Here is a 12,873-nt window from a genome sequence, read left to right as displayed (position 1 = left end):
ACACCAGGGGTGCACAAAGGGACACGACAGCAACAAGAGTGACCCCAAGCCCCTCAAGAGCAGCACCTCCCAGCCCTGCTCCTTGCCTTGCTGCACTTCTGGATGCTTTAAGGGCTGAGCTGGGGCTGCTTGAGCTTGGCTCTAAGCTGGTGCAGAAGTTTTGCAGCCCAGCCGATGGCAGGACCAGTGATGGCAAAACCCCCTGGAATCCCAGCACTGGTCCAGAGTGATGTGAATGCATCACCGACTCACACGATTTTATAATTTCCTGGCAGGGAAAGCAGGTCACATCAGACACAGCCCCCCTGGGGCCCAGAAAGGGCGAAACGGTACATCCATCTTCCTCCCGCTCCTCATCAGAGGCTGTCCGTGCCCGTGCCCCCTGCAGCCCCACGCCCTCGAGGTGAGAACAGCAGCAGCCAGAGGCAGAGGATGGAGGATGCTTGCTACCTCCTCGCCCTGCAAGCCCCTGTTCTGGGGGCCTCTGCTGTAGAAAAGTGGCTGATGAAAAGCTCCCGGTGAGCAAACAGCCTCCTTCCCCCCCAACCCAGCCTCCAGCCCTGCCTGCTCCATCAGGCAGGGTCGGAAGCAGGGGAACCGCATCCTCCCGCCAGCCCCACGGAGCACAGGCAGCCACAGCACGGTGGAAATGGGTTTATTGACACGGACAGCAGCCCGAAAGAGCAACACAACGACGCGGTGAACACTCGAACGAGCAGCACAGCGGGAGAGGAGGGCGAAATGCCACCGAGCCCAGGCTCTGCCCTGCAGCACAGAGACACCCACGGGCCCAAAAAGCTGGGAAGAAACTTGGCAAGAGAAGGGGGTGCTCGACATCCCCTCCCTGCATGGAAGCCAGGAGGGAGGTTTGCGTTTGTTCCTGATCCTCTACCACCTCCTCCCTGCCCTGACACAGCATCACACTCAGTGCCACTGGTGCTTCATTAATTGCTCTATTAATGACTTTCACAGTGTCCCCGCAGGGTGTGGAGTAAATCACCTCCCGGCACACGTGGGCAGGGCTCAAGGGCTGGATTGCTCCAACTCTGCCCAACTTTTTCCCCAGTCAGGGGTTCCTACGCAGGGACACCCCCTTCCGAGGGGTCTTGCAGCTCCCGTGCCCCGCTGGTGTCCCTTCCAGGGCATTGTCACCTTTCCCCAGCGCCGGCTTCCTGGATGCAGACTGCCAAAACTCTGCTGACCCCCCTCCCACCGTAAAACATTTATTAACCTTAAACGTGGCAGCTAAAAAGACAACATGGGGTTGCTATGCGCAAGAGCTTTGCTCGCTGGGGAGGAGATGGCATCAAAGCATGCTGGGGAGGGCAAAGCCGGCGGGGTTAGCGGCTTGGTTTAAGCAGGACGAGCGATGGATAGAGCAAGGACATGCAAGAGGCTTTGCTTTCGCTGCTGTTGCCACAGCACTTAGTGGTTGCAATGTGGGGAGTCCACAGCCACGGACTGGGAAGGGAAGCAGTCCCAGCCCTAAGGACAGGCAGGAAAAATGGGCCAGGGCAGGAGGCTGCTTGGGACAGGGGGAGAGAGCAGGACCCCGCGTGGCCCTCGGTACCGTGTGCCTCTGGGCGCAAAGAGCCAAGCTGCAAACAGCAGAAATCCTTCTGCGATCTTCTCCAGCTCACTGAAGCCCCCAGGCATGCACGATGCAAACACCCCTGAGCCCAAACCATACCCCGTCCTGCCACAGCCGGGGTTGGGGGGACGCTATGGGAACGGGGAGAGCCGCTCTGCTCCCCGCAGCACCCGGGACACTGCCAGAGCAGCCCCTCGCCGCTGGGGCACGGGGGAGCCCGCAGCCCTGCAGGGAAGCAGCGCTGCCACGTTCGGATTTACCAGCGTGAGCCTTGGGGATCGCTTGGGGTTAGGACACCACTGGGGGACAGTGGCACAGCTCAGGGGATGGCTGAGAAGGCAGCTGGGCCGTAGCAGGCATGGAAAGAAGAAGAAGAGAGGCTGCGGATGGGTGAGGATGCAGAGGCCAGACCTCGAGCTCTGGCAAACGCCTTCTGCTCTAAGAGTGGGCTCGTTTCCTTCGTTTCATCCCAGTTATCAAACTGGGTCCACAGCTCCTCCCCACACCAGAGCAGCCTCGCTTCTCAAATCAGCAGCTAATGAGCCAGGGAGATGGCTGGAGTGAAAACACACCATCAAAAGCAGCGCAGAGTCTGCCAGCACAAGAGTAATAAAATACCCCCTCGCTTTAGGGCTCCATCCTCCTCCACAGACCGAACCCCTGGCTCTGTTCCTAGTTCCCGGGGCTGTGCTCACCCTGCTAGATCCCGATTCAGGCCTCCCAATACTTCCTTGGAATCACTTTCCCTTTAAAGCCAATTACAATAGAAAAACTCAAAAAAAGAAAGTATAAAAATAGAAAATAAAGTGCAGTGTATGTTTTCGACACTTTTGCCTTGTTTTAATGAGCCGACATGTGGTTTTTGCTTGTTTTTTTCCATGAGCAGTATTTTACAAAATCGTTAACTACACCTAAAGCCATTTAGAAAACACTGAACATTGGCACAAAATGGAGAAGCCCAAGAGAACGGACGACGAGTGAGGGGCGAGGGGGACGTGGGAGTAATCGAAGCAGTGGTTACAAACTCCATGGACGCTAAAAATATCAAAGGGGTTTGTTCCCTATCATCATTAGCACGTGGATACTAATTGCTACCTTGTTTAATCAGTGCCTTGGACTGAAACCCTACACACGAACACAGCTGCTTCCAGTTGAGTGCTTTCCCCCGTGCCAGGGGTGGAGGAGGACCCAGGGACCCCTTCCTCCCCCCATTCCTTCTGCAGGGTGAGGCACAGGCTGATCTCCCGTTAGTTTTTCAAGATGGCATCGTAGGCCTGGTAGATGTACTGGGAGACTTCGGGAGCTCGGCATTTCAGGGAGAGCTGCGGAGAGGAGGAGAGGACAGGTTAGCGGTGGTGCAGGGGGAGGCAGGAGCTTTCCTGCCACCTCCACGAAGGCAACTGGGAACGTCTGACCTGCAGCACGGGTTGGACAGGCTGCGGATGTGGCTGATGACAGCCTCACCCAGAATATCTCTTTTTTGGGTTCTGCTTGCTTCATCACCCACACCAAACTGCCTTTGCAGAGCTTGCTCCAAGCAGGAGGAGGGACGTGAAAGCAAACGCCCACTACGGGGTTCCCAAATTCCTTAACAAATGTAGATGTCCTGCAAGGGGACACTGCCCCAAACCCTGCGACGAGGGACTCGCCCTCACGTTGTACATCTCAGTGCTGAGCCTGGGGGCTTCTAACCATCTGCTGCTCAGTCCTTACGGACACAAACTTGGCTGTTACCCCAGGAGCAGGCTGAGACCAGGCTTGTGCCATCAATCTTTGTGCAAACACTTTAAATCACCTTCCAACGCTCACTTTCACCCCATGGGTCCCCAGACCATGGCTTTCTCTTGGAACACCTGGAACAGCGTCCAAAAGGAGATAAATCCCCTAATACCAGGCTGCTCAGACACACAGTCCTCAGAAGGGGAGCAAAGAGAAGAGCCGTACGGATGTTGGTGCTGGACAGACCGCACCGTCCCACCAGCCACGGGCTGATGCCAGCACAAGGCCAAAGAGCCGCTGACATCCAGACAGCCGGTCTCCGCTGCAGGAACGCGGCAGGACATAAATCTCTCCTTGTTTATGAGAGGGGGAAGGGTGTCCTGGCAATGCTTTCTCGCTAATGTCTCTTGGCTTTCTATCTCTGGGTAACCTTGGCAAGTAGCTGCTCGTTGCTGAGCGGGCTTTATCCCAGCTCACCGGTAACAGAGCAGTCTCCTTCTGCTGTTTCTCCCCTTTTTATCCAGTTCAGTGGGCATTCCTAACCCTCCCGTGAAATTACCAGGGTGTCCCCCAAAACAGACACGTTAGGCAGAGCAGGGAGAAATCGCTCTGCGTGCAAGGTGAGCTAGAAGGATCCCAGCCTCACCCCACGCCCTCCGCAGCCCGACACCTCACCGTGTAGTTCGGGTTCCCCGGCTGAATGCGAAGCTCAGCCAAGATCCAGATGCCGTTGGTGAGTTTCAGGGACTGGTAGAGCATGTCCTGGCCTTCCACGTTCCTCTTGGCAATGGTGTAGACGTTGTTGTTCTGCAGTTTGCTGGAGACGGTGTCTTCAGAGAGAAGGAAGAAAAACACATCCATTAATTCAGATTCATCATCTGCAGAGACAGGAGAGCCCAGAGGAGCATTCCCAGGATGCAAGTGCGCAAGGAAATGCTGACTTCTGTCCCAGAGTTTTTCCTGGGGACAGGAGCAGCCATGACACAAGGAGAAAAAATTCCAATCTGCTTCCACGGACCCACCTGACTCCTTTCAGGTTGTGATCCCTTGTGAAATATTTGCCCATCTCGCAGGGCTTTCCCTTACTGCTCGGGGTCACTCGGGACTTAGTGTCTTTATCAAGGCGAGAGTCTGCAGCTCAGAGGGTAAGAGGACTCTGCTCCATCTCTAACCCCCGAGAAGCCCCAGGCAGGCTAACCTGGAGGCAGCCAGAAGTCAGAAGATGAAGGTGGAGAAGAACAAAGATCCTGCCTGAGGCTCGCAGGGGTGCCTGGTTCCGAGCTCCCATCCCAACCACGGCAGCTCCCTCCTGCTCCCACGCACAGACACTTCTGGCCAAACCCATGTCCTACAAGCTAGTAACAATCCTTTTCTTTTTTTTTTTAAAGCAACCACTTGAAAGGGTAAGAACCCACAGACATCAGTCTCTAGACATCACAGGGCTGTGAAACAGTTTTAACACCCTGTACAACCTCAGCACCAGCAGAAGACGTGCGATTTCAGCTGCAGACCTGGATGTAACCACGACACACGGGATTTTCTAAGGACCTCTCAGAAGAACAAGAACAGGAGTAAATACACAAAACAGAAACCAGCGCCTCTGGCTGCCAAGGGGTTTCCCAGCACAGCAGGCAGTGAGGGGCACAGTCACCCTTTGGGTGGAAGGCTTGGGGAGGAGGACTCCACGCCTGACAAGCATCCCTGGTGAATTCCCGTTCCTGGTGCCCAACAGGAGAAATCAAACTCCATCAAGCTCTCTGCCGAGGCTGCTGAGGCACACCCTGCCCAGGCTGGGCCATTAGCAGCAGGCTGGGCACTTTCAATGGAAAGCAAGGGAGAGAGAGAAGTGGCCTTAAACCAATTTGTGCTGAAAGCTAAGAGACGAGGCACGTGGGATCCATTTCAAGGAGCAGGACAGCGGCAGAGAAGCGGCTCTAATCCATCCCTGCACCTCCAAACACTGAGATCCACCAGCACCAGTGCCGGAGCTGAGAACAAACAAGTCTGTGCTGGTGCATGTGGGGATCACAGGGGAGCGCAGAGTCTGTTCCCGCACCAGGGAACGGCAGAAGCAGGAAAGAAAGGGCCCCACAAACTCAAACGCTGATGCAGAGACCTGGCCCCGTGGCTCTCCCCAGGGCAGCGCCGAGCAGAGCTGCGGAGCGGCTCCCCGGGCAGCCTGGACCCTGTGTCCCCAGCGGGGCTGAACCCCTCTGCTCCTCAGGCTCCACAGCGGCTGCGAGCAGGTCAAGGAGGGTTCAGGCATCCAGCTATCCAGACACACTCAGATTTAGGTTTCCTCTCTTCCCCAGTTACTATGGAAACTGGCAGATATAAGTAACTAATGAGATCCTTTGCTTAAAACCCCTCATTCCCTCTGTCTCCTCCTCCCACCTCTCCTCCTCCTCTACACACCAAACTCACCCAGACCAGGGACACGGGCGATGCAGAGCAGTCCCCTGCTCCCGGGAGCGCAGCTGGGAGAGACATCACCCACTGGGGATGAAGCCCACGCTCCCATCTCCTTGTGCCCCCCCCAGCAGCCTCCGGGGCTTCGCAAAGGCACAGCACTCAACGCCAGCACCGGCTTGGAGAGCTGATAATTGTTTGCAAGGAACAGTGGTATTAAATGTGATTTTGTTTGTCCACTTTTAACAAGCTGAGGTTAAATCTCACCGGTCCAAAGCCCCTCTGGACACGTATCCTGGAAGAAGAACGGCTGGCCAGGGCTCGAGGCTTTCTCCAGCAGTCTTTACTCCTGCCGCAGCAGTCTCCCCCTCCGCCGGGGGATGCTGTCAGAGCAAAGGCATTCCCCGGGGAGCGTGGGTGCAGGGTCAGAAGCAAGGCTGCAAGCGGGAAGCTGTAATTTTGGCAGCTGTGGGGCTGCTCCCCCAGCACGCGGTGCGACGGCAGAGGAGGGGAGCGCTCCTGCCACCCAGGGAGCAATGTTCTGGGGAAACAGCGGGCGAGACGGGGCCACAGAGCCTCTCATGCCAAAGCCTTCAACCATGTCACGGCACACGCATGGTTGTTTAAACATTTAAACAGCCACAGCCCCTGCTGAGGGGCAGATTTCTGTGCAGGGGTGTGCTTTGAGGGGGATGCAGGGAGTGAAACTGAAGCAGGGCAAATTCCCGGGAAAGCCTGTTTTCCAGCTCCCTGCCTGAACTCAGTTACCTCCTGAAACCCCACAAAACACACCCTGTCTCAGGAAACCCCACAAAACACACCCTGTCTCAGCCAGACACCCAGAGCGACCGTGAGCAGGCTGCGGTGCTGATGCTCGGCTCAGCCAACTCCTCCAACCCCCTCTCTCAGCACAGATTTGGGGACTGGCGAGAGCCTATCCCCTCTCCCCCCAGGTAGCAGCTCCCATCCCTCCTGTGCTTACAAGTGTCAGGATTTTGGATTTTGAAGATGGGGCAGAGTTGCTAAGCAACAGTGCCAGGCTGTGCCTGGCTGAAGGCAGGACCACTAACGCCATGTGACAGCACAGCTTATAAAAACCAGAGAAAAACCCAGATATTTGCTGGGAGCAGAGAGCTGAGCCCAGCCCCGAACAGGGCTGTTGGTTTCCGAGAGCGCAGCACCCACCGAAGCCCCGGGGGCAGGCAGGAGGAGGGCTGAGCCCCGCTGCCCCGACACGTGTGTCCCCACACACACAGGGTCTGTGACTCTGCAAACCAGAGCCCCAGGAGTGCACGATGGCACAGTCCGGTCTGCATCGGACCTTGCGAAGCAACTTCCCGCAGGGCTTCTTTTGGCTCAGTGCTTATTCTCAAAGCCTTTTTGAAGCACAGTGTAAGGACACAGATTTCCCCATCACCAAGGCCAGGGAAGCCTCTAAAATCAGTCCTTTTTTTTTTTTTTGGTGGAGTTTTGCTTGTTCGTTTGTTTTCCTTTTCTTTTGTTTTTTACACAGAATTCCCTACGCTACCTCAGTCCAACAACTAAACAGCACCCGTGGAAAGACAGGCAGGCAGGGAAGAAGAGCTGGACAAGATCTCCTCCCTTGCACTGAAGCAATCCAATTCTTTTCAACAGCACCTTCCTTCTGGGTAAAGCAACGGACACGCTTCAATCTTCTACCCGGACAGCTTCAGAATTTCAATTCCAAACTCAAGCAGCCAAGATGAGCCATTAGCAACGATGGGAGTTTTCCCAAAGGACACACAACTCGGAATCAACACCAACACCACAACCTTTCTTGAGCTTAGACCTTCATGGCATTTTGCAACGAGAACTAGGTATCAGGAAGTAAAATTTAATCCCTATATTTTGTGCAGTGGTAGCTGAAAACATCTCCACACCGTTTCTTGTAACACCTGAACGGTTCTGAGCATCCAGCCAAGAACCGCATTCAGACACCAAACGCAGCTGCAGACTGGGATGCAGTGGGGAGGCACTTTGGTCGAGGTACTGACAGCACATTCATTTCCAAGACACGTAATAAACACGGGTTCTATAATTTAATAAACGATCACGTTACTAGATTTGCGCACACAGGAAAAAACCATATCAGGGAAGCTTGCATACGATTGTGTCCCAGGTTGTTCCAGCAAGAAAATTCAATTTCTTTCTTTTACTGTTAGCAAATTACTCCGGGGGAAAAGACAAAGTGACCACTGCATACCAATAAAGCCATAATCAACTCCAAATACTAAAGCTGCTATTTCACACTAAATTGTGGAGCAGTAATAAAGCAAGCAAAACCAAAGTTCCTCGAGCTGCTGAACACCGCAGCAACTAATTGCCTCCAGTTTAGTGGCATTCCACCTCCAGGTGCAAGGCAGCTTGTCCGCTTCTGCTCTGTGGGTTTGGGTGAGCAGAATCGAAAAAAAGAAAACCATTTAGCTAACCCGATTCGCATATCTTAGCTTAATGCAGTGGTCCTTTAAAATTTAATCAAACTTAGCATGTTAAAAAAACAGGGTAAACAAGGCAAACCGAGGTTTAGCACATGCTCGGTTGCGGGGGAAACCTCAGTTGGTACAGCTGCACCAACCGCACCCGCATTATCTGAGCTGTAACGGTCTGAGAGTCTATTTCCAAGCACCAGATTTATATTTTAATTTTAAAAAACTCCCCAAATCAATTAATTCAGCACTGGATTTATACAAGATGAGAATGCTGGGGTATAACCATGACCTTGTGCTTTCATGACAAGTTGTATTTCTGCATCGTTCTCTCCACAGCACTACCATCACCGCTTCCTAAGAGGCAGATGCAGGAAACGGAGCTCTAACGAATCCGAGATGTGCCGTGCATCCTAAGCGCACCTTGGCCCCACGATACAACGCCAGAGATCGCTCCTCCACGGCCACACAGCTCCAGCCCTAACCAACAACCTCGGGCCAGTGCCAGCTCCCACCGCTGGGAACCTGCGCCCCAAATCCCTCATCCTGAACTAAGGACTCATCTCTGAGTCACTGGGAACTGTGGGAATACCTTCAAGGGTCCAGAACTTGCTTTTTTATGGAAACAAAGATGCTGGAGACAGGGATGAGAGGGGCAAGCTCTGACCATTCCAGGATACCTGCTCCTCACCCCAGGCAGCGTATCCATGGCTTCAGCGTGCGGTGCCATGGGCCACCTGCAGCAGCCAAGATTTTCTGCCTGTTCTGTGCCCTGTTACGGGGTGAGCTGCCAGGGACAGGAGCTTTTTCTGCCATCCCTGTTGCAAACCATCAAAGCTCGAGTCAATCCTCTTTGGCTTGCCTGGTGGGCACAGGATGGAGCTTTTCCCCCACAAAGGCCTGGGAGCACAGACCCAGACAGAAGCATCTCCGCTGACGGGCTGTGTTTATCTGCTTTTTGTTCAAGGAACAAAAGAAACAACCTGGGGAAAAGCCTGCAGTTCACACAGGAGGTGCTGTAAGGTGACTGTTGCACAGCGATGGTGTGACAGCCCTGGATGGACAAGAAATGCACAAGCTGCTTTCTGGACAGATAAAATCCCAGCCCCTGAAAAATCCCTGCTTCAAACCTGTATCATTTTGGTTTCAAGAAAAAGAAATTCAAATTTCAGTTTCTCCACTGAAGAAAATCAGCATCCCCTGGTTTAGCTGCTCAGCAGGGCCTCCTGCACGTCTGCCCATAACTTCATCCCCGCTCCTCACACGGTGCAGAAACAGCGCAGATCTGAGCGCTGAGGAAAGCAAAAGCTCCTTGCAGCTGGGAGAAGAAAAGCCAGGCACCGAGGGTGCAGGGACCACGCTCCTCGGCACGCTCCGCTCCCTCTGTCCCACGCCTGCCGCAGCCGCGCGGCTCTATTGAAGCGGCCGGCAGCGCTGCGATCAGGGCACATCAGCTGGGAGCAGAGATATTTTTAGCTCGCAGCTAAATTCGTGTCACTGGGCTGGAATGGGTTAGAGCGAAGCACGAACGGCGCGGTGCGTCCCCGAGCCTCAATGGCAACTCGCCACCGAGTGGGTGGGCTCGCGCTAGGCATGAATTACTTATCCGAGCGGGTGCGAGAGGAGGGATAAGGATTCACGCGGCGGCTGCACACCTTGACAGAGCTGGCGGCGCTCAGAAGCTTTCCGTCTGCGCCGAAGGGTTGCGAAAACCCAGCACCTCCCAAGCTTTAGTAAGGAGCAGTTGAAATCCGCAGGCTTTGTTCTCGCGGCTCTGCCACGGCAGCCATTGCGTACCTTGTTTTACGCAGCCCTATGAAAGCTGCACGCGGTGGTATTTCATCAGCGAACAACAGACCCACCAGCAGCCCAGGTCGAGAGCTTCGTTCTGCTTACGCCTCTCCCACGGGAGCCTTTTGAACGTGAACCCAGTCCTTCCTCCACAAGGATCAAGTTCCTGAAGATTTTATACCCAACACAGAGCTGCTATTCTTGAAAGAAAGGCAGTGCCTTAACACGAGGCTATTTCCACTGGATTTAAACGATGAAGACTGTGCATCTTGACAGACTATCGCCCTGCTGCAGCACGTAGCTGGACACGCACTCTTGCTCCGGTATAAGCAGCAAAACGGACTCAGCTGTCACCAGAGCTCACCCAGTTTATTTCGCCTCTGCCTCGTTGTGCACCACCAGCCACTTGCCACGCTGGGAGAAGTCTCCATCCCTGAGGATGCTGGAAGCCCAGCCCTCCACGGGGCTTGGGGTCCGGCCGATCCTCGTACAGACAGGCTCGATGCCCTTAGGATGGTCTGTACTAGGGGAGGTTACTGCTTAGACGAAATCAAGGTGAGCAGCAGACTGAGCCAGGGTTGCACCAGTAGGTAAAATACCAGGGACTAAGACAAGCTCACAACATTTCCCCAGTTTTTCCTCCTGCAAGCTATTGGCCCGCTCCTTGCCGAAGCCGGGGTGGTCAAGGAAGGAAACGGCTGGTATAGTGGCAAGAGGGAGGAGGTGTGGGCAGCGGAAACACAAAAACAGAAGCTTCAGCGGATGGAAATGTTTGAAATCTGTTTATGAGACATGACCCACTTTCTCCCGTACATAAGCCAAAGAGGCTGGCAGATCTGCACAGCCCCGAGCATCCCGAGTGACGGATCGTGCTCGGGAGAGGCACTGCGTCCAAGGCTCGTGCTAAAGCACCGAGAGAAACCTCTTCTCATCCCAGCCCTGGCAATGGCTGTGGATACCTCTGCAGAGAAACCGCCCGGCGTTCCCGTGCCCTCCCTGCGAGCTTGTAACGTCTTCTCCTCCAAGTACCACCAACTCCAGCAGACCTTGGCGAGCAGTCTGGTCTTGAGCTGGCAAACCCTCCCTGAATGGCGAGCACTGCCTGTCACTCCATATTTTCTAACATTTTCATCTGGAGGGAGAAGGGGGCACGGGCCAGGCTGCGGGATCACCAGTGCTCACCCCCCCAGCCACGCAGACCCCCTCTCTGCCTCCCAGCTACACCCCCTGCTAAGCAGCACTGCAACACCCCAGCACCAAGCACGGGGAGTTTCCAGCATTTCGGCTTGGAGCTGCAAAGAGCTCTGGACGGCGCGGTTAGGGCACAGCCGGGGCAGGAGACATCCCCGGCAGCAGCACCGCAGTGCAGGGGGAGAAGCTCTGCCAAGCCCGGTCGGGAGCAGAGGGAGGGCTGGGGGAGGCGCAGAGGTTGTTCTCATTCGAAACCCCACAGTGAAATCAAGTCATAAGGTCCAACAGCTGCTATTTTTTGCCCTCTTACATGCTCCATTCTTTTATATTCCAAAATAGTAATAATTACGAGTACAAAGAGACCCAGGGTTTCTGTCTGCAATTGAAGCAAGAGGGTGTTCATTGTGTAATAGCAGACGCGAGCGAACAAAAAGGTTACGGGGTTTGCAATCAATAGGGACATTTTTTTCCTCTGTGAAACATAGCAGCCTTCGCTAGAATCACCTGGCTCCTGTCCAGAACCTCTTGAACAGGAGCAAAGCTGCTACGCTGGCCCCATTCCACTTTTTTACAGCCTCTCATCCTTCAGCAGCAGTAAGGTCACCCGTACAAGTAGGATGCTCACAGAGGCGACTAGACTGAACACAGAGCCGAACGGGATGGAGTACGATCAAAATGCATCAACACAGCAGCTAACAGCAGCAGACCCAAGCTCTTCTCACATGGCCTGTCCTCCATAGATGTCAAAACATTTTCTAGCGGTGTGGAGAGCTGCTCTTTCACAACAGACAGAGGAAAGCAGGTGCTGCAAGGTGGAGTGACTGCCCCAGGATTACGCAGTTGGTTCAAACAGGGCTGGAACATGTCGCCTGGAACAGCCGGTAGCAGGACAGGATTGCTGCACAGCCCCAACGCTGTATTCAGCTCTATTTAAAGGAGCAGCTTTGCAGAGAAGCAAAGTATAAAAGAGAAAACAAGCCTACAAAGTCCAGAATGAAAGGAAGACACGGATAGGTAAAATCTGGGATTTTGGATGTGCTTTTTATGGGGACCCAGCGAAAGTTTCTGACTGAACCAAGCCCTAGGATCCCAGGCTGTTCTGTTCAATCCCCATCCCTGTGTCAGCCACAGACAATGCTACTAACAGGGTGATGTCTAGCAACCACACATCAAACGTGCTCTCAGCGTGGTGGAATTAAGCTACTCACCAGCGTTCAGGTGACAGTCTTTAATCTGGAACTGAAGCTCGTTTTCATTTGGAATGTCTTTCCATGTTGCAAGGAAGACCTGACGCTCTAGAAAGGAGAAAGACGATCAGCACTCCTGGATCCTCACAGGACCGGAGCTGGTTAATTCGTTAATTAATTCATTGCAGAATAATACAAGGTAGAGACACAGAAGATCTTTTGGTCACATTTTGCCCTGCTGTGGTCAGATCCAGGATTTGCTCCTGTAACAACCTCAGTCTCGTTGTAAAATCAGCAAAGGTTTGATGGATTTTGGAGCCCCCAAACCAGAGACAGTCTTTACCGTACGAGCTGTTTACAACCAAAGAACAGGCAGGATTTGACAAGAAGGCAGGCGACCCACACATTTCGGATTATCTTAGCGAAAGCTGCTTTTCAAGCCACTTCCCAGCCAATTCAAACCACAGTTTAATAAAGGTGAACAGGAACACATGAATTACAGTGAAAGTGGTATGGGGGCAAATCCAAGACCTACTTG

General features: G+C 53.9%; 1 protein-coding gene across 4 annotated transcripts in view; it reads right to left on the bottom strand.

The window, feature by feature from the left end:
* Nucleotides 1-2,409: 2,409 nt before the first annotated feature.
* Nucleotides 2,410-12,873, bottom strand: part of LOC104463549 (AP-2 complex subunit beta) — a 72,038-nt gene continuing 61,574 nt past the window's right edge. For all 4 annotated transcript variants that reach the window (XM_010075926.1, XM_010075925.1, XM_010075927.1 and 1 more), the window contains 3 exons: nucleotides 12,357-12,443; nucleotides 3,986-4,140; nucleotides 2,410-2,913 (listed from right to left, as the gene is read on the bottom strand). In XM_010075926.1, the coding sequence (XP_010074228.1) occupies nucleotides 2,839-2,913; nucleotides 3,986-4,140; nucleotides 12,357-12,443 (317 nt within the window). In that variant the 3' untranslated portion in view covers nucleotides 2,410-2,838. The remainder of the gene's footprint in view (nucleotides 2,914-3,985; nucleotides 4,141-12,356; nucleotides 12,444-12,873) is intronic.

This window comes from Pterocles gutturalis, unplaced genomic scaffold (genome assembly GCF_000699245.1).
Source record: "Pterocles gutturalis isolate BGI_N339 unplaced genomic scaffold, ASM69924v1 scaffold4903, whole genome shotgun sequence".
NCBI lineage: Eukaryota > Metazoa > Chordata > Aves > Pterocliformes > Pteroclidae > Pterocles > Pterocles gutturalis.
Note: the sequence above shows the minus strand (reverse complement) of the source record. Positions and strands in the feature narration are given on the sequence as shown.